The sequence below is a fragment of the Bombina bombina genome, chromosome 8 (assembly GCF_027579735.1).
Source record: "Bombina bombina isolate aBomBom1 chromosome 8, aBomBom1.pri, whole genome shotgun sequence".
Lineage (NCBI taxonomy): Eukaryota > Metazoa > Chordata > Amphibia > Anura > Bombinatoridae > Bombina > Bombina bombina.
In genome coordinates this window covers 254,694,727-254,715,195 of record NC_069506.1, presented here as the reverse complement: position 1 = coordinate 254,715,195, position 20,469 = coordinate 254,694,727, and the positions used below count along the sequence as shown (strand labels likewise).

General features: G+C 38.3%; 1 protein-coding gene across 2 annotated transcripts in view; it reads left to right on the top strand.

The window, feature by feature from the left end:
• The window catches only part of MAG (myelin associated glycoprotein), a 245,553-nt gene that overhangs the window by 199,883 nt on the left and 25,201 nt on the right, over positions 1-20,469 (top strand). For both annotated transcript variants that reach the window (XM_053691254.1, XM_053691255.1), the window contains exon 8: positions 13,411-13,695. In XM_053691254.1, coding sequence (XP_053547229.1) covers positions 13,411-13,695 — 285 coding nt within the window. The remainder of the gene's footprint in view (positions 1-13,410; positions 13,696-20,469) is intronic.

Sequence of the window (20,469 nt, the reverse complement as noted above, 5' to 3'; positions counted from 1 at the left end):
TGGTACGCCCTGGCTAGCAATTTTTTGGAGTAACCCCTTTGAAGGAGTCTGTCACGTAATTCTAATGCTGCCTTTTTGAAAGAATCTATATCTGTACAGTTTCTTCTAGTTCTCAGATATTCACCGTATGGGAGGCTGTTAATTGTGGAAGGATGATGATTACTCTGTGCATGTAGGATATTGTTAGTTGCAGTGGTTTTCCTAAATGTTTCAGTGACCAATCCATTATTGCTTTTGGAAATTATCAGATCTAGAAATTCAACTTTATTGAAGCTCGTATTGTATGTTAGATATAATCCAAATGGATTGGTATTAAGTAATTTAATAAATTCTTCCCAGATTTCTAACGGGCCTTCCCACACCAGTAAGATGTCATCTATATACCTGGACCAGTGGGAGATGAATTTGGTGTATTGGTTCATATGATTATTGAACACTATCATCTCTTCCCACCAGCCCAGGTATAGATTGGCATATGTGGGCGCACAAGATGTGCCCATTGCGGTGCCACAAATCTGTAAGAAAAACTTATCATCAAAAACAAAATAATTATGTGTGAGTACAAATCTTAATATGTTGATGATAAATTCTTTTGTCTGAAGATCCATATCAGTGTCCTTTTCTAAGTAATGAGCTACAGCTTTAATGCCCCACTCGGTTTTAATGCTCGTATAGAGGGATTCTACATCGCATGTTATTAAAATAGACTGATCTGTTATGGCAATATTTTGCATCTTGTTTAAGATGTGCATTGTGTCCCTAGTATGTGATGGTAGGGCCTCCACAATTTTCCTTAGTCTAGCGTCAACATATCTGCTGGCTCTTTCTGTGAGTGATCCCATCCCTGACACTATTGGTCTCCTGGGCGGACAGGAGATATTTTTATGGATCTTGGGCAGTAAATACATAGTGGCTACTTTCGGATTAGTAACTGTTAGATATTGATATTCTTTTTGGTCAATGATCTTATCTTTGAATGCTGTGTCAACAAGTTTTTTATATAACTCTAGAAAATTCTCTGTGGGATTCCCTAATAGTTTTTTATAATTGGAGTGATTAGACAGTTGTTTCATGGCTTCAGAGATGTACATAGTGTTTGGCCATATCACTATATTACCCCCCTTGTCACTATTTTTTATTTGGACATCAGTCCATTGTGTCATTTCATTCATAGCATCACTTTCTGCTTTGGTCATATTTTTCAGGTACCTTTTATCCTCATTAAGGGATATTATATCTTGACAGACCAAATTTAAGAAAGTAGTTGCTTGAGGAGATATAGTGCTTGGGGGGACAAATTGTGATTTTGTTTTTAAAATATCACGCCAATCATCATTACTGGATAACATTTCATTGGTGGTCAAATCGTTATCTTCAAGTAAAGATATAAGATCATTTAGGGCTCTTCTGTCTGTTGTATCAATATTAGACAGATTTTCTGATTCTGTGTTATTAGAGAAATATTTCTTGAGTAACACCTTCCTTACAAACAAATGTGTATCTTTTATTGCCTCGAACTTATCAATATGGTTAGAGGGTACAACAATGCAGACTACACAATCCCATGCCTAATATGCTAACAATCAGTGTCCATCACTGTACGTTTAAATGCTTTGCATTTTAAACTACCATATTTATAATGGCTCTCACACTGTAGAACAATACTATGTAGATTATTCATTGGGGTCAATTTATTATAGTGAGAGCGGACATGATACGATGTAGCGTATCATGTCCGCTGCACATCAACAAATGCTGACAGCATAGGCTGTCAGCATTTATCATTGCTTCAGCAGTTCTTGTGAACTGCTGGTGCAATACTGCCCCCTGCAGATTTGGGAGCCAATCGGCTGCTAGCAGGGGGTGTCAATTAACCCGATCATATTCGATAGGGATGATTATCCAATACAATTGAGAGGTTTTCTTTTAATGTATACAAAAAACTCAAGTATTGATTGTTGTACATTTACCAAATATGAAGTAATGTTTGAAATCCTCATTCACCCTTCCTTTTTAAAGAAAAAACTTTATGAATCAAAGACCTAGCCACGGTAAATGCTTAAGTATAGAATGTCTGTCATTTTTTTTAATTACAGAGTTCTCTAGAAATGTATGCTTAAAATATTTTAACTTATATGATTAGGATGATAGGTCCTGGAATGTATCAGGGAATGTAAACATAAATAAATTGTAAGGCACACTTCTGACCTTCTCCAAAAAATATTAAATCATCAGTGTATTGCAAGAACAAGTAAATATTACTTACTTGCAAAAGACATTACATTTTATGTCAAGATAATATGCAAAAGATCATTGTACACAAACTACCCATCTGTTCACAAACTACCAGTGTATTTCCCTAGAGCATATATATATCATGGACTCTCGTCACCATGAAAGAAATTAATTTATCAGGTAATTATAATCTATGTTTTTTGCATGTCCCATTAAGGCTTCTTTTCAGATTGACTCAGCAACTGCCAAACATAAAATCTTTTAAAATACAAATTGCAATCTCTTAATTTTACTATTTGCTTAAAGTGAAGGTTTTAATGTGAAAGTGCCTGGTTTTTAAAAAAACTATTAAAAACAAGGGCACTTTCATTCATGAAAATTAACATTTCAGCCGTTTTTTAAAATATACTTACCTTTTCTTCTTGACGCTTCACCAGCCCGTCCCAAGCCTCTTCATACGTCAGCAATGACGATTCCGGCATCCTCCAATCATGGCTTATCCCCCGGGGTAATTATTGCCTGAGGCAACGCCGTGATTGGAGGAAGCCGGTTTCATCATTGCTGGGTAAGTAAACCAGGAAGGAGCAGACGGGGCATCGTTTCAGAACAGCGATCCAGCGTTTCAGAAGAACAAGGTAAGTATTTTTAAAATCCGGTGCTATGTCAATTTTCATGAATGAAAGTGCCCCTGTTTGTAATAGTTTTTTTTAAAAAACGGACACTTTCACATGAAAATTGACCTTCGCTTTAAGTCCTAGGTTACAAATGAAGGCTCTAGAGAATTTGTTGTACAATACAGCACTCTTTGGTAGATAAGGGTTTAATAAAATGGACATCCTTTCACAAAAAAATGTTGTACATATAAAACCGAGCCTTTTCATTTCAATAATTTTATACTAAAAGAAATTTGCCTTACTACACTGGATAAGCTTACTTAAAGGGACACTAAACCCCAAATTTTTTTTCATAATTCAGGTAAAGAATACAATTTTAAACAACATTCCAATTTACTAATTTGCTTCATTCCTTAGATATCCTTTGTTGAAGAAATAGCAATGCATATGGGTGAGCCAATCACACGAGACATCTATGGGCAGCCACCAATCAGCAGCTACTGAGCATATCTAGATATGCTTTTCAGCAAAGGATATAAAGTGAATGAAGCAAATTAGATCATAGAAGTAAATTAGAAAGTTGTTTAAAATTGCATGTTCTTTCTAAATCATGAAAGAAAAAATTTGGGTTTCATGTCCCTTTAAGGGGACTCTAAAATGAAAGCTTCATGAATCATATAAAGCATGCAATTTAAAGGGACATTAAACTGCTACGCACAACTACAAAGGAATAGTACAAACAAGTTACAAGGTTAGTGTAGACCGATGGTAATTATACCAGAACTGCCTACCTCTTAATTGCACCTCTCACAGTTGTGCAATTGAATTTATAGGAATATAAGTTACAAAGGATGGAGTCGGCGCCAAAAAAAGGCTATCTGGCACTCAAACAATTAATTTCTATGAAAAACTTATAAGTTTCAAGTTCAAAAATTATTAATATGTCAGTTTAGGAGAGATGGCTCTAAATTACTCACAATGGATTGGCAGCTAACAATATATATATCTAAACAATTGGACCTTAGGATCTGGTTTGAATTATTTATATTTCTTTATGTTAACTCAGACCAATATATTAAATTATTGATTCCTAAAAAATGCAAGGTGCTGCAGGTTCTAATATCGAAAAACAGTTTTTTATTACAAATTTACAGATAAATTCATATAAGTTGATGTGGGTTCAAAAATATATATATAAAAAAATATATATAAAAAAATATATTCACTAAAATACTAAGACACCGGTGCCCAATAGTTCTTAAAAATGTAAATAATATGACCTATTAGAGTCAGATCAGCAGGCTAAAAACAAACATTAGATAAATTATTACAACACTCTAATCATCCATTCGCTGTGGAGTGGATTATCTAATAAAAAACTTTTAACAAAGACCAATTCTAATTCTCAGTTCAAATACTTGATATTGGCTAAAATTAAATGAAGCTCAAGACGAGCTGTTATACAAATGACCGGATTGAACAAAATATGTGGTGGCCACTTCTGCTAACTTGTTTGTACTTTAACCTTCTCACCAGTGTAAACCAAGGTAAACTCTTAAACCTAGTCTGTTTATTTCTATTGTAGACACATCTGAAACAGAATTATACTAATACATATACAAGTAGAGTAGAATGGATATCTTTAAGACAAGAGATACATTACTATTAGCCATTGATGTTTCAATGGAAAACAATATTCAGACAGTAGACGTCCCCTTTGCTACTCCAAATTTAGATATTAATACCACCTTAAATGGGCTTGATGATTTGCTTACAAAAGAACTAAAAATAAAAACAGAATTGAAATTTATGGCGAAATATATAGAAGTAGGGATGGTCCCAAGAGGACTACGCTTAAAGAAAGATTGTACATTCAATTTAAAAACAGATCTAAAGATAGAATGGTTTGACGTATTAGAAAAAGCTTCCTTTGATTTAATTAAGATTATTATAAAACAAGGAATATTGCTTTAAAAGAAATCAATGAAGAGCTGAATAAATCCAAAACAATGTTTGAATTAATAAAGAAGGATATGAAATCCCAGGAGAAAGAGAGTGAAATCATTAGAAAATTAGGCGAACTCAATATCGATCTACTAAATAATAAATGGAAAAAGTTCAATAGGGATAGAGAGGACTATAAAAGTGATGAAGATTTAGAAACAGGACAAGGAGGAAATATACAAAATACTGGTAATAAAAAGAACAATATATTATTTAGTAAAAAGAAGGAAAATAGGCCACAGAATAGACAGGAAGAAAGACCCACTAAAGAACTACAAGTTCAAAGACAGATGCAACAGGGAGATAAGAAAGAAACTTATAATTCAACTAATATTAGAAATACTACCGTCTATGAAAATTGGGACCAGGGACAGTATGGAGATCAGATAAAAAGAAATGGGAGAACGGAAAGGAGATCTAGGGAAGACTATATGGATAGTGACTATTATGGTAGGAATAGATCTAGAGATCATAGGAGATATTTGAACCAATCGGGTTATAAGAATAGGAACCACCATTACAATCAGAGGAATTATGATCATTATTATAGAGATTATGAAAAAAGAGAGTTTGAAAGAAATGATACTAGGGCTCAGAGGGAAAGAAATGGGAATAGACATAATGGTTATTTCAATGGAAATAGGAATCACCAACGAGGTTGGTATAATAGAGTGAATGAATCATATGGATTAAATAGAAAGATAGAACCAGTGCAAGAAAACTGGAGGGTTCCAACGTACAATAGATTCAACACTTTAAGAACAGCTGAGCAATCCCCTCCCAGAGCTAGTACATCATCCCATTTTTTAGGAGTGGGTCAGGACAGAAATTACGACCCACCGAAAGGAAAGAGAAGAAGAGAGGGGGAAGAGGAAGGGCAAGAAATAGAGAACTAAGAATTCTAGCTGTAAATAAAGGTCAGAGTACAACATACACTGAAACTGAAAATAGTGGAATTTTTAATCTCAGTGAAACACAGTTAACTGCTACACAAGAGGATATACTTAAAAGAGGGTTATCCTTTGCCCCTACCTCTACAATGAATAAATTCGAACACTATATAAATATTAACCAATTTGTGAGAAGACTAACCCTAAAGAAGTATTTTTTAAAGAATCCGATTGTTGACAATAAATCAGATGAGACTAAGAAGGGATATAAACATACCAACTTTAGAGCAAAGTCTAAATTCTTTCCAACACAAGAGAAAGGAAATTATATAGAGTCCTTTGAAAAAATGGTCAAACAAGATCTAGACGAAATGGACATTAAACAAAATAAGAAGTGGAATCTGAGTTTGAAAGAAAAAACAATCCTTAGAGAACTACAGTCAAGATCAGATATAGTGATAAAGCAAGCTGATAAAGGGGGAGGAGTTGTGATTATGAGCAATATGTATTATAAAACTGAGGCTTATAGATTATTAAATGACACTTCAACATACAAAAAACTTCTAAATGATCCGGGTGATGACTATCAAAGTAGATTAAGAACAATGCTTGAAGAAGCAAAAGTAACAAATTTGCTGACAGATTCAGAATATAATTTTTTATTAATTAAAAACTTTAGAACTCCTATCTTTTACTTCCTACCGAAGATTCACAAAAATCTGAAAGAACCACCAGGACGCCCGATAATATCAGGTATTGACTCAATTACCTCTAATCTATCACAGTATATTGACTATTTCTTACAGAACTATGTGAAAGAACTCCCCTCATATATATCAGATTCTGCACATTTTTTGAGAATATTAACGGATGTAAAATGGGAAGATAACTTTGTGCTAGTCACCTGTGACGTCAGCTCCCTCTACACGAACATAGAACACAATTTGGGTTTACAAGCAATTGAGCGGTTTTTCAATAATGATCCAGAGATGACTAGCACACAGAGTAGATTCCTGCTGCAATGTATTAAGTTCATATTGAACAATAATTATTTTAAATTTGAGAATGGATACTTTCTACAGGTGAAGGGTACGGCTATGGGCACAAGGTTCGCACCCAGTTATGCTAATTTGTTCATGGGAGTATTTGAGAATGAAGTTATAGATCAATCCCCATGGGGTGCGAACCTTGTGCTCTATAGACGTTACATCGACGACCTGTTTTTAATATGGAAGGGAGACACAGAATTATTGGAATTGTTCATTGATGACCTTATCTCCAACAAGTTTGGCTTAAATTTCACTTATGAGAGTAGTAATCATAGAATAAACTATCTAGATATAGAAATAGAAATAAAAACAAAGACCTTCTTTAAAAAAGTCGACTCTAATAATTATATAGATTCAGAGAGTTGTCATCATACCAAATGGAAAAAGAACATACCAAAGTGTCAATTACTACGTGTTAGAAGGAACTGTACTGATATAGGAGATTTTGAGGAACAGTCAAAAGTGCTTATTAAAAGATTTGGTCAAAAGGGATATGATACCAACAGAATCACACAAATAGCAAACAAAGTTAAGAGTATAGATAGAGAAGAACTGCTAATGAAAAAAGATAAGCCTAGAATGAAGAGGGGAAAGGAACACTGGATATACCGTTAATTACAACTTACTCAGCTAACCATAAACAATTTCAAGGAATAATTAAGAAACACTGGCACTTGTTATTGAAAGACCCACTAATAGGGCCTAGTATAGGAAGGAACCCGAGATTCATCTATAAAAAGGAGAAAAATCTCAAATCAATATTAGCACCCAGTGAATTTAGAAATGGAAAACAAATGTGCAATAAAGGATACAAAACCCTAAAAGGAGAAAAAATTGAAGGCTTTTTTCCGTGCCATCAGTGCAAATCCTGTAAACATAGCACAAAATTAAAACAGATAAAATCGATAAAGATGGAAGATTAATTAAAATAACAGACATCATAAGATGTACAGATACTAATATTGTTTATATGCTAGAATGTAACTGCAATTTAAGGTACTTTGGACAAACGGGACGGAAATTAAAAGACTGTATACGTGAACATATCCTAGCGATAGAATATCTGAGGGAAGATACCATTCTGTATAAGCATTTCAAAGAGGTTCATAATAGTAACACCAATGCCCTAAAATTTTGGGGAGTTAAAAAAGTAGTATCAGATGGGAGAAGAGGAAACATAGGGATGAAACTGTTAAAACATGAAGCAGAATTCATTTTTAATTTTGGAACACTTCACCCTAATGGACTTAATAGCGAAATGGATTTGAATTCTTTTATATAAAATTTATAATTCATCCATTCCATCTAAAGACTGAAACTAACCATGACATAGACTTTTAAATTATGAGTTAAGATATTCATGATCTTGACTAAGGCTATTACCATTTTTATTTCCAAATAAATTCTTTTTCACACTCAACTTAAGTAATCTATACTTTATATATAGTCGAATGAGCTAACTGTAGCTCTAGATAGGGAGGGTCCTTTTTTAATCCATATATTCTGGCCAATGAATATTTTGGACTAATAATAAAAAAATAAAATAAAAAAAAGATATAGTTATATAGGACATATGAAAAGGAGACTTGGTGATTAGCTCAATGAGTAAGGCTCTAACCTTGCAAACATAAAGTACCAGGGTTCGAATACAAGTTAGAAATGTTGGGATAAATCTTTATTTTCTTAAGTGATATATAAGGGTAAACAAGTTAAATATTACATTATGAATTGAGGAAGTAAAGCCACAATGGTAGCATAATGGTTAAGAAGTAAGTTTCCGATTACAAAGGATAAGAGTTTGAATACAAGTAAGAAATATGGAATAAACCTTTTAATTTCCAAAGTGACATATAAGGGTAAATAAGCTAAGTACTACAATATGAACAGAGGAATTAAAGCTACAATGGTAGCATAATGGATAAGAAGTAGGTTTCTCACCACAAAGGTTGTGAGTTCGAATCTGTGAGATTATTTATGTAAACGGACATTCATGTAAATTATTATTGAAAAACGGAATCCGTTATTTAGTATTCTAAGTGCCCTATTTATAATCAAATTTTGTATTTTATTGTTGGAGATTATTGATGTCTAAATAATTAATGTAAGGTGCTATGGGGTTAACAGGATTGAGATTTAAAACAGTCAATTTACTTTTAAGTGGTTTTTTTCACATCTTATTAAGTGGTTATTCTCACATATTAGAAGTGAATCTGAAACAAATACACTGGTTGAATATTAAGAATGGGGCATTGACAAGTAGAAAGTAGGTGATAAGGACATGTTGAGAATACATTAATTGAAAACAATGAAGGGGTTAATGAGAATCCCTTTAAATAAACGACTCCAGCTGGACGTAGGCATCTTGACAAAGGCTCCCTGGTGAGTTGAAACGCGTAGACTTGACTACTATCCAGCCCTGCAGAGGAAAAATACACAGAGACACTTCTACTCCCAGGACCGTCACGCCAGAAAAACACCTGAATAACCTGATCAGACGGTAGGAGTATAGATGAACGGATGATACAACAGTGTGCACACTAAAGGAATCCAGAGAAGACTGCTGACACTTATTTAAAGTGATTCAACACGACCCCGGCGGGACGCAGACAAACAGGCTGAAGAATTGCTGCCTGAATCACTGAGAGATCGGGTGAGTGTTTCCAATCTCAAACATTGCTTGTTAAATTGGAGTGTGAAGAACGTCTAAACACAGGCACTCTGATTATAAAAAGAGACTAACAAGCACCTTGCAAAACATTATCATACATCTATACAGGTGATTGCTGCTTAAGAGACTTTCAAGCCCTTACGGAGATTGCCAGACAACACTGCATACACGAGTATGCTTACATCATTTTAATACAGACTCTCAATAGTGTCCTAACACACAAAGAACTGTGTCAATTAGCAGAAGTGGCCACCACATATTTTGTTCAATCCGGTCATTTGTATAACAGCTCGTCTTGAGCTTCATTTAATTTTAGCCAATATCAAGTATTTGAACTGAGAATTAGAATTGGTCTTTGTTAAAAGTTTTTTAGTAGATAATCCACTCCACAGCGAATGGATGATTAGAGTGTTGTAATAATTTATCTAATGTTTGTTTTTAGCCTGCTGATCTGACTCTAATAGGTCTTATTATTTACATTTTTAAGAACTATTGGGCACCGGTGTCTTAGTATTTTAGTGAATATATTTTTTTATATATATATATTTTTTTTTATATATATTTTGAACCCACATCAACTTATATGAATTTATCTGTAAATTTGTAATAAAAAACAGTTTTTCGATATTAGAACCTGCAGCACCTTGCATTTTTTAGGAATCAATAATTTAATATATTGGTCTGAGTTAACATAAAGAAATATAAATAATTCAAACCAGATCCTAAGGTCCAATTGTTTAGATATATATATTGTTAGCTGCCAATCCATTGTGAGTAATTTAGAGCCATCTCTCCTAAACTGACATATTAATAATTTTTGAACTTGAAACTTATAAGTTTTTCATAGAAATTAATTGTTTGAGTGCCAGATAGCCTTTTTTTGGCGCCGCCTCCATCCTTTGTAACTTACAAAGGAATAGTAGCTATTCACATTCACCTAGATTATGAGTTTTGCGCTATACCAGGTGCATAAGGAACAAAATAAAATGAGCGGTTCCGCACTTTCCATAGCTCTGCCATTATGAGTTACTGAAAAATCTCCTTGTGCTGTGCGGTATGGTGCGTTAAGCTCCATACTGCAAAAAAGCCAAGGGCTGAGTTTACGTGCTCGTGCATGCTTTCCCCCATAGACATCAATGGGGAGAGAGTTTTAGAAAAAACTAATATCTGCGATCGCAGAAAGGAAAATCGCCGTAATGCAACCCAATTGATGTCTATGGGGAAAAGAAAGTTACGTTTAAACCTAACACCCTAACATAAACCCCTAGGGGCATATTTATCAAGCTCCGTATGGAGCTTGATGCCCCTTGTTTCCTGCAAGCCTTCAGGCTCGCGGGAAACAGAAGTTATGAAGCAGCGGATAAAGACTGCTGCTCCATAACTTGTCCGCTTGCTCTGAGGAGGCGGACAGAAATCAACCCGATCGAATATGATCAGGTTAATTGACACCCTCTGCTAGCTGCTGATTGGCTACGAATTTGCAGGGGGCGGCATTGCACCAGCAGTTCACAAGAACTGCTGGTGCAATGATAAATGCAGACAGCGTATGCTGTCAGCATTTATCGATGTGCGGCGGACATGATACGCTACTTCATATCATGTTTGCTCGCACATTGATAAATATGCCCCTATGTCTAAACACCTCTAATCTGCCGCCCCCGACATCGCCGACACCTAAATAAAATTATTAACCCCTAATCCGCTGCTCCATGACATAGCCGACACTAACAGAAGTTATTAACCCATAATCTGCCTCTCCCCGACATTGCTGACACAAAATAAACCTATTAACCCCTAAACCGCTGGCCCCCCACATCGCAAATAATAAATAAACCTATTAACCCCTATACCGCCAGCCCTCCACACCTTAAGTAATAAATTAAACCTATTAACCCCTAAACCACTGGACCCCACATCGCAAAACACTAAATTAAACTATTAACCCCTAAACCTAGCACCCCCTAACTTTAAATTAAAAGTACAATATAACTATCTTAAAATAAATAAAAACTTAACTGTGAAATAACAAAAAGACCTAAGATTAAACTATAAATTAACCTAACATAACTATTCTAATAAAATAAAAAAACTACCAATTAAAATTCCAAAATTACAATTTTAAAAGAACCTAAAGCTACAAAAAGAATCTAACATTACAAAAAATAAAAAACACTAAAATTACAACAAAAAAACCCTCTAAGCTTACAAAAAATAATAAACAAAATTATCAAAAATAAAAACAATTACACCTAATCTAATAGCCCTATAAAAATTAAAAAGCCCCCCAAAATAATAACACCCCTAATCTACAATAAACTACCAATAACCCTTAAAAAGGCCTTTTGTAGGGCATTGCCCTAAGTTAAACAGCTCTTTTATATACAAAAAATGCAAAGTCCCCCCAACAGTAAAACCCCCCACCCAACCAACCTGCCAAAATAAAAAACCTAAGTCTAAATAAAACCTAAGCTACCCATTGCCCCTAAAGGGGCATTTGTATGGGCATTGCCCTTAAAAGGGCATTCAGCTCTTTTACTGCCCTTAAAAGGGCATTCAGCTCTTTTACAGTGCCCAAAAAACCCTAATCTAAAATAAAAACACAGCCAAAAAATAAAAACCCCCCACTAACACTAACCCCATAAAATCTACTCGCGGTTCCTGAAGTCCGGACATCAATCTCCATCCAGGCGGCGACATCTTCATCCATCACGGGAGCGTCTTCTAGCTTCATCCCGGCGGTGTGGAGTGAAGCTATCCAGGACCGGCAAAGACATACTGCGCTGAGCGTCCTCTTCATACGATCACCGCCATACACTGAAGATGAATGCAAGGTACCCATTTAAAAATGGCGTACCTTGCATTCCTATTGGCTGATTTGATTCTTCAAATGTAAATCAGCCAATAGGATGAGAGCTACTGAAATCCTATTAGCTGATTTGAACAGCCAATAGGAATGCAAGGTACACCATTTTTAAACACACTTTTTGAGTGCGGAAAGGATGTTGCGTTAACGCGAAAATGCTTGCATTACAGCCTATAATGCCGCAACTCGTAATATGCGTTACCGGCCATTCCAGCGCAATGAACAATTTTTCAGTGGTAATAGCCGTAATGCAAAACTCGTAATCTAGGCAAATGTTATTGCATTTCATCCTGTTCCTGCAACTCTTTCCAAATTAGTTTTCTAAATCTCTGGTCTTTTGGGCAAGTTGTTGTCTGAAATGCTGGGTCCTTAAGGGGTTAAAATGTGCTAGATACTGAAGCTCCGCCTGTTCATACTGGGCGCCACCATCTCTAGCTCAACTCAAGTATTCTCACAGAAGTAGTGCACACTCACAAATAAGTAATATTGTCCATTTTTTACTGCTATATAATGCGCTCCTGGTTAGGGTGCATGATAACAGAGCAGAAGCTGTATATGTTTGATGTGGCTGCATTGCTTTATATTATTGTTCAGTGCTTTTTTAAAATTATATTTTGTATAACTGTAAAACTGTGTAAAAAATGCAAAAATGTAAAGCTCACATGATGATGTCTTATGCACACTAACTCCAAGCAAATGATACAGCTGTAATACTGATCTGTGAGTGTGCACAGCTTCTGTCACAGGCTGTGAGAATACCTGAGCTCCAAGATGGCAGCTCCCAGTACAAAGAGGTGGAGCTTCAGTATCTGGCACCTTTAAGCTATTAAAACAGGAAAACTGATTTTTAAAAAGCTGCAGGCACAGGATGAAATGACATAGTGCATAGTAACTTTACTTTTGTAGTTGTACACAGCAGTTTAATGTCCCTTTAAAAAAACTTTCCAATATATTCTATTATAAAAATGTGCACATTCTTTTTATATGCCTACTTTCTTTACCACCACAGTTCAATATTCTGTAATTAGCTTTTTTTTTTTTTTAAATCGCTGACAATGTACTAAAGCAGTTTTCCTATTTCTTTCAGTTTCACCATTGGTTTTACCTGAGTCTAAATGTACAGTTACAAAGGACACGGTTCAATGTATGTGCACCGTTAAATCCAACCCAGATCCTGTTATTTTGTTTGAGCTTCCAGAGAAAAACCTTTCTGTCAGTGAGCTGGACCCTGGCTTTGTGCATTCCCAAAGAAATGGATACATGGTCAGTAGCATCCTGACGCTACAGAAAGAATCCCAGTTGCCTCAAGTGATCTGTTCAGCCAGCAATATCTATGGGAAAAAGGTTCACGAGCTAATTTTTCAGGATTCCAGTAAGTAATGTCATAAATACCTTTATACATTCCAATATATACCTTAAATGAGCAATATATCTTAGAGGTGAACAGACTAAAGTCCCCAAGAACTGAAACCTGTCAGGGGATAAATTCAGGTTATTGTTTCTGCAATACACAAGTTATGTTTTAATCTAGACAATTAATATAAAGTTTTATTTATTGAACTGGGCTGCCTGGGTTATTTTGTTGTTAAAAGAGTGAACTGAGATGTTGAAGAGATGTCAACTGTCCTACACTCTAGGTTCTTAGTTTAGCTTTTAGTTTGGGAATCTCATAATAAATCAAACTTGTTTTCTATGAGTTTTGTCCAGCATTTGTGCAATTTCTTAATGGGTACAAGCTAACCAATGGGCCTTTGAACTCAAACCCCAATACATAACATAAAGCCCAAGCACATTAGCAGCACTTTAGTCCTGTTAAAGTACTTGGACTTTCTGCGTGGTCCACCTTTCTCTCTAGAGAGGCCAAAAAGCAAAATAAGTTTGTGTGAGCAAAACCCAGCTTGTGCTAACCAAATATTGCAAATAACGATATGAAAAACTTGCAAACTACATCCAATGGTAAACGTTGCAATATTTGATCTTCTGTTACTTGTAATACCAATCATGTTGTATATTTATTAAGATGTGGTGGAAGCAAAACTAGAAAAACGTAAAGATTGCACAAATATTGTTTTACTTTTTTTTAAGCATTTGAGATCCATATAGGACCCTGGTTCAGCAACACAGGAACAGGAAACCCCAAAATTGAATTTCATGGTTTGGCTAGAACATAGGTTTATTCAATTTAAATATGATCAGTCCTTGTAGATTTAGTTGAGAATTGGACATTGATTTGTTTGTATAAATTAAAAAAGACAAAAAATGGCAGCAAGGAAATTTTCTATTTAAGGGGTTAAACACATACATAAAACTATCACAGCTGCAGCAGCAGCAATGTATTTCCACACAGAAACACAGTTGGTTGTTGGTGGCTGGCACATAAGTCACTTGTGATTGGCTGTGTCGATGGTGTTCTGTACAGGAATGACAGTGCATTGTCACTCAGGAGCTGACTTTATTTGCATGTGTAGCATACATAGTTTTATGCAAGCAATAGTGCAATGAGGAAAGGATTTAACTCATTACAGCATTTTCTTATTGCACATATATGTAAATCTCACAACTTTTGCTGGAGGATTTGGGAAGCTTGGGAGGTGGCTCCCTGGAGATGTGTGGGCAGAACTGTAGCAGGAGTAGTGAATTTACCAGGTGCTGGTAGAGATGGGGTGTGCCTGGGCCAAGTGGGTGGCTGTCGGGGAGGTTCATGGCCAGACGCTCTGCTTATTTTCCTTGTATTGGCACAATAATATTTCCCCTAAGTTACTTTTGAAATGGAACATAAGAACAGAGAAGCGCATCCTCGATTCAAGGTAAAGAAGATACAAATTTATTTGAGCACATAACCATATGTACTTACTAGAAACAAGAAATAAAAGCGCCTTAAAACAAGTATAGTTCGTATGCGGCTCTGGGGCGGCTTTCCTGGCAATCAGCTGTGCGCTCGCCCAATCTTTATCCTCCGTTAAGGCAAATGGTGTAATGCTTGTAAGCACCTTCCCGCATGTGGCAATATAGCTTTTACTCTGATCCCATCTACGCGTTTCGTCTGTCTTACCCTGACTTTCTCAAGACAAATGGATCAGCACAACTTTTGGAGATAAATAATTGTACTATATATTCATTTATTGAAACATGATTTTTTTTAAGGATGTTGTAAAACACATTTTGTATTTGAGATTTCATTATAATTGTTCTATGCTCAATTTGATTCAACATAGAATCTTTCATGACCAAGCCTTTAAGTTATACTCAACTTTAACGACACGGTTAAACATCTTTGTTTTTTTCTTAAAAATGGCTGAATATAAGCTGATAAAAATGTATTGTTTTTGCAGTTTCCATCTGCTTAAGCCAATGAGGGAAATGTATGTAGCAGGGGTAACTTTGGGAAGTCTGTGTTGTGTATTTACAGCTCTGAGAATTAAAAAATCCACAGTTTTCAGAGGTAAAATTACATGAAAAGGGGACAAAATAAATAAAGTATACAGCAAAGTTTCTTTATTGTGCATGACTCAACATGTTTTTGAAAATAACCCTACGCACATAAAAAGCCGAACTTACAATATTGCATGTGCGATAACCTATTCCCAGCATTGAAATCAATGGAAGAAACGAAGAGGGAAAAAACTAACACCCTACTCACGCACAAACCTGATTGGATGTTGTCAAGTACGCTAATCCGACATAAAAATATTAATATTTCAAATTCCAATGTTCTTCCCGTAAAAGAATATGTTCTATTTATTCTTATTTCTACATGTTGTTTTTTTGCACAAATATATAATTACTATTCCTAAAGCCCGTTCACACGGGCCATTTTTTGCAGGGTACAGCAGTCCCAACCCTTGCCCTCTCTTTTGCGCTTTCTCTCCCCCCCTCTTTTGCACTCTCTCTCTCCCCTCTCTTTTGAGCTCTCTCTCTCCCCCCTCTCTTTTGCACTCTCTCTCCCCCTCTCTTTTGCGCTCTCTCTATCCCACCCTCTTTTGCGCACTCTCTCTCCCCCCCTCTTTTGCGCTCTCTCTCCCCCCCTCTTTTGCGCTCTCTCCCCTCTTCTTTTGCGCTCTCTCCCCTCTATCTCTCTCTCTCTCCCCTCTCTCTCCCCCCCTCTCTCTCTCTCTCTCTCTCTCCCCCTCTCTCTCTTTCTCCCCTCTCTCTCTCCCCCCCCCCCTCTCTCTCTCTCTCTCTCTCTCCCCTTTCTCTCCTTTCTCTCTCCCCTCTCTCTCCCTCCTCTCTCTCCCCCCTCTCTCCCCTCTCTCTCTCCCTCTCTATCTCCCCCTCTCTCTCTCCCTCCCCTTCCCCTCTCTCTCTCTCCCCCCCCCTCTCTCTCTCTCTCTCTCTCTCTCTCTCCCCCTCTCTCTCCCCCTCTCTCTCTTTCTCCCCTCTCTCTCCCCCCCCCCCTCTCTCTCTCTCTCTCTCTCTCTCTCTCTCTCTCTCCCCTTTCTCTCCTTTCTCTCTCCCCTCTCTCTCCCTCCTCTCTCTCCCCCCTCTCTCCCCTCTCTCTCTCCCTCTCTATCTCCCCCTCTCTCTCTCCCTCCCCTTCCCCTCTCTCTCTCCCTCCCCTCTCTCTCTCCCCCTCCCCTCTCTCTCTCTCCCTCCCCTCTCTCTCTCCCTCCCCTCTCTCTCTCACTCCCCCTCCCCTCTCTCTATCTCTCTCTCTCTCTCTCTCTCCCTCCCCCTCCCCCTCTCTCTCCCTCCCCCTCTCTCTCCCTCCCCCTCTCTCTCTCCCTCCCCCTCTCTCCCTCCCCCCTCTCTCTCTCTCCCCCTCTCTCTCTTTCTCCCCTCTCTCTCTCCCCTCTCTCTCTCCTTTCTCTCTCCCCTCTCTCTCCCTCTCTCTCTCTCCCCTCTCTCTCTCTCTCCCCCCTCTCTCTCTCCCCCCTCTCTCTCCTTTCTTTCTCCCCTCTATCTCTCTCCCTCTCTATCTCCCCCTCTCTCTCTCACACCCCCTCCCCTCTCTCTCTCCCTCCCCCTCCTCTCTCTCTCTCCCTCCCCTCTCTCTCCCCCTCCCCTCTCTCTCTCACTCTCACTCCCCTCTCTCTCTCACTCCCCCTCCCCTCTCTCTCTCCCTCCCCCTCTCTATCCCTCCCCCTCTCTCTCTCCCTCCCCCTCTCTCTCTCCCTCCCCCTCTCTCTCCCCTCTCTCTCCCCTCTCTCTCTCTCCTCCTCCCCCCCCCCTCTCTCTCTCTCTCTCTCTCTCCTCCCCTCTCTCTCTCTCTCTCTCTCTCTCTCCCCCCTCCCCCTCTCTTTCTCTCCCCCCCCTCTCTTTTGATCTCTCTGTCCCCTTTCTTTTGCTCTCCCTCCCCCTCTCTTTTGCTCTCCCTCCCCCTCTCTTTTGCTGTCTCTCCCCCTCTCTTTTGCTGTCTCTCTTGTGCTCCCTTTATCTCCCCTCTTGATCTCTCTCACCTTTCTTATCTTTTCCCTACCCCCTCTCTCCCCTCTTTGAGCTGTTTTGAGCTCTCACTGCACAGCCTTTCACGGGCCGCCTGACCCCGCCCCCTTCACACTTAGCCACGCCCCTCACGGTCCTCACGCTTTGCCACGTCCCCTCATGGCCCTCGCAATCGACCATGCCCCCGGCCACGCACCCGGCCACGCTCGGTCACGCACACTTCTGCTCGCACTGAAGAGCAGAGACTTAGGGACTCTCAAAGGCCAGGTGTGTTTGTCCTCGTGCTGTGCTGTCTACTGCGCATGACAGCTTCGGACAAACACACTTGGCCTTTTATTATATAGGCAGGGCCGTCTTTAATACTGACTGGGCCCTGGGCAAACATTTCCTTGGGCCCCCCGCCCCCCCGATGCAATTTCGCTCTCCACCCCAACACCCCAAAAAACAACTAAATCATTTTTTTTTTTTTAAACCATTAGCCCAGCAGTGGATCATCCACTGTTGGGCTAATCATTTGCAAAAAAATATGAAATAAATTGCAATATGTGAAACTGGACCTACTAATAAGTAAATAAATATATAAATTCCTCCACTGTGGATTAATTTAAAATATTTACTAATTAATTAAATGTTGTTTTTTAATTTATTTATATATATTTTAAGTACATAAATATTTAATGCAATGCACGGCATTGCATAGTAAACATCAGTGTTGGACCTAATGTCTACAGGGCCCCGGTGCAAGAATTTATTTTGGGGCCCCCTAAAAGCTTCTCACCAGTTTTGGGATATTCACTGCATATTTATTGTTTAGACAGCTACTGTACAGCAAAATTACCACTTTCATGAATACCAAGGGAATGCCTAACATAACAAACTCCCCTAACCCATATACACACACACACACTCTCCAGAGCATACACATACACATGTACACACACTCTCCAGAGCATACACATATACATGTACACACACACACTCTCCAGAGCATACACATACACACACACACACACACTCTCCAGAGCATACACATATACATGTACACACACTCTCCAGAGCATACACATATACATGTACACACACACACTCTCCAGAGCATACACATATACATGTGCACACACACACTCTCCAGAGCATACACGTATACATATACACACACACACACTCTCCAGAGCATACACATACACATGAATACACACACACTCTCCAGAGCATACACATACACACACACACACACTCTCCAGAGCATACACATATACATGTACACACACACACTCTCCAGAGCATACACATATACATGTGCACACACACACTCTCCAGAGCATACACGTATACATATACACACACACACACTCTCCAGAGCATACACATACACATGAATACACACACACTCTCCAGAGCATACACATATACATGTATACACACACACTCTCCAGAGCATACACATATACATATACACACACACACTCTCCAGAGCATACACATACACATGTATACACACACACTCTCCAGAGCATACACATGTACACACACACACTCTCCAGAGCATACACATATACATGTACACACACACACTCTCCAGAGCATACACATATACATGTGCACACACACACTCGCCAGAGCATACACATATACATATACACACACACACACTCTCCAGAGCATACACATACACATGAATACACACACACTCTCCAGAGCATACACATACACATGTATACACACACACTCTCCAGAGCATACACATATACATATACACACACACACTCTCCAGAGCATACACATACACATGTATACACACACACTCTCCAGAGCATACACATGTACACACACACACTCTCCAGAGCATACACATATACATGTACACACACACACTCTCCAGAGCATACACATATACATGTGCACACACACACTCGCCAGAGCATACACATATACATATACACACACACACACTCTCCAGAGCATACACATACACATGTATACACACACACTCTCCAGAGCATACACATGTACACACACACTCTCCAAAGCATACACATATACATGTACACACACACACACACTCTCCAGAGCATACACATACACATGTATACACACACACTCTCCAGAGCATACACATGTACACACACACTCTCCAGAGCATACACATATACATGTACACACACACACTCTCCAGAGCATACACATACACATGTATACACACACACTCTCCAGAGCATACACATGTACACACACACTCTCCAGAGCATACACATATACATGTACACACACACACACTCTCCAGAGCATACACATATACATGTGCACACACACACTCTCCAGAGCATACACATATACATATACACACACACACACTCTCCAGAGCATACACATACACATGTATACACACACACTCTCCAGAGCATACACATATACATGTACACACACACACTCTCCAGAGCATACACATATACATGTGCACACACACACTCTCCAGAGCATACACATATACATATACACACACACACACTCTCCAGAGCATACACATACACATGTATACACACACACTCTCCAGAGCATACACATGTACACACACACACTCTCCAGAGCATACACATATACATGTGCACACAAACACACACTACAGAGCACACACAAATTTATGTACACACTCCAATATATAATCCAATATTAAAAATACAATGTATGTGTGCCTCAAGACTGAAGAGAACAGTTTCTGCAGCTGCACAGATGTTCAAATCCTCACGTGCCTGCCTCTCCAGCT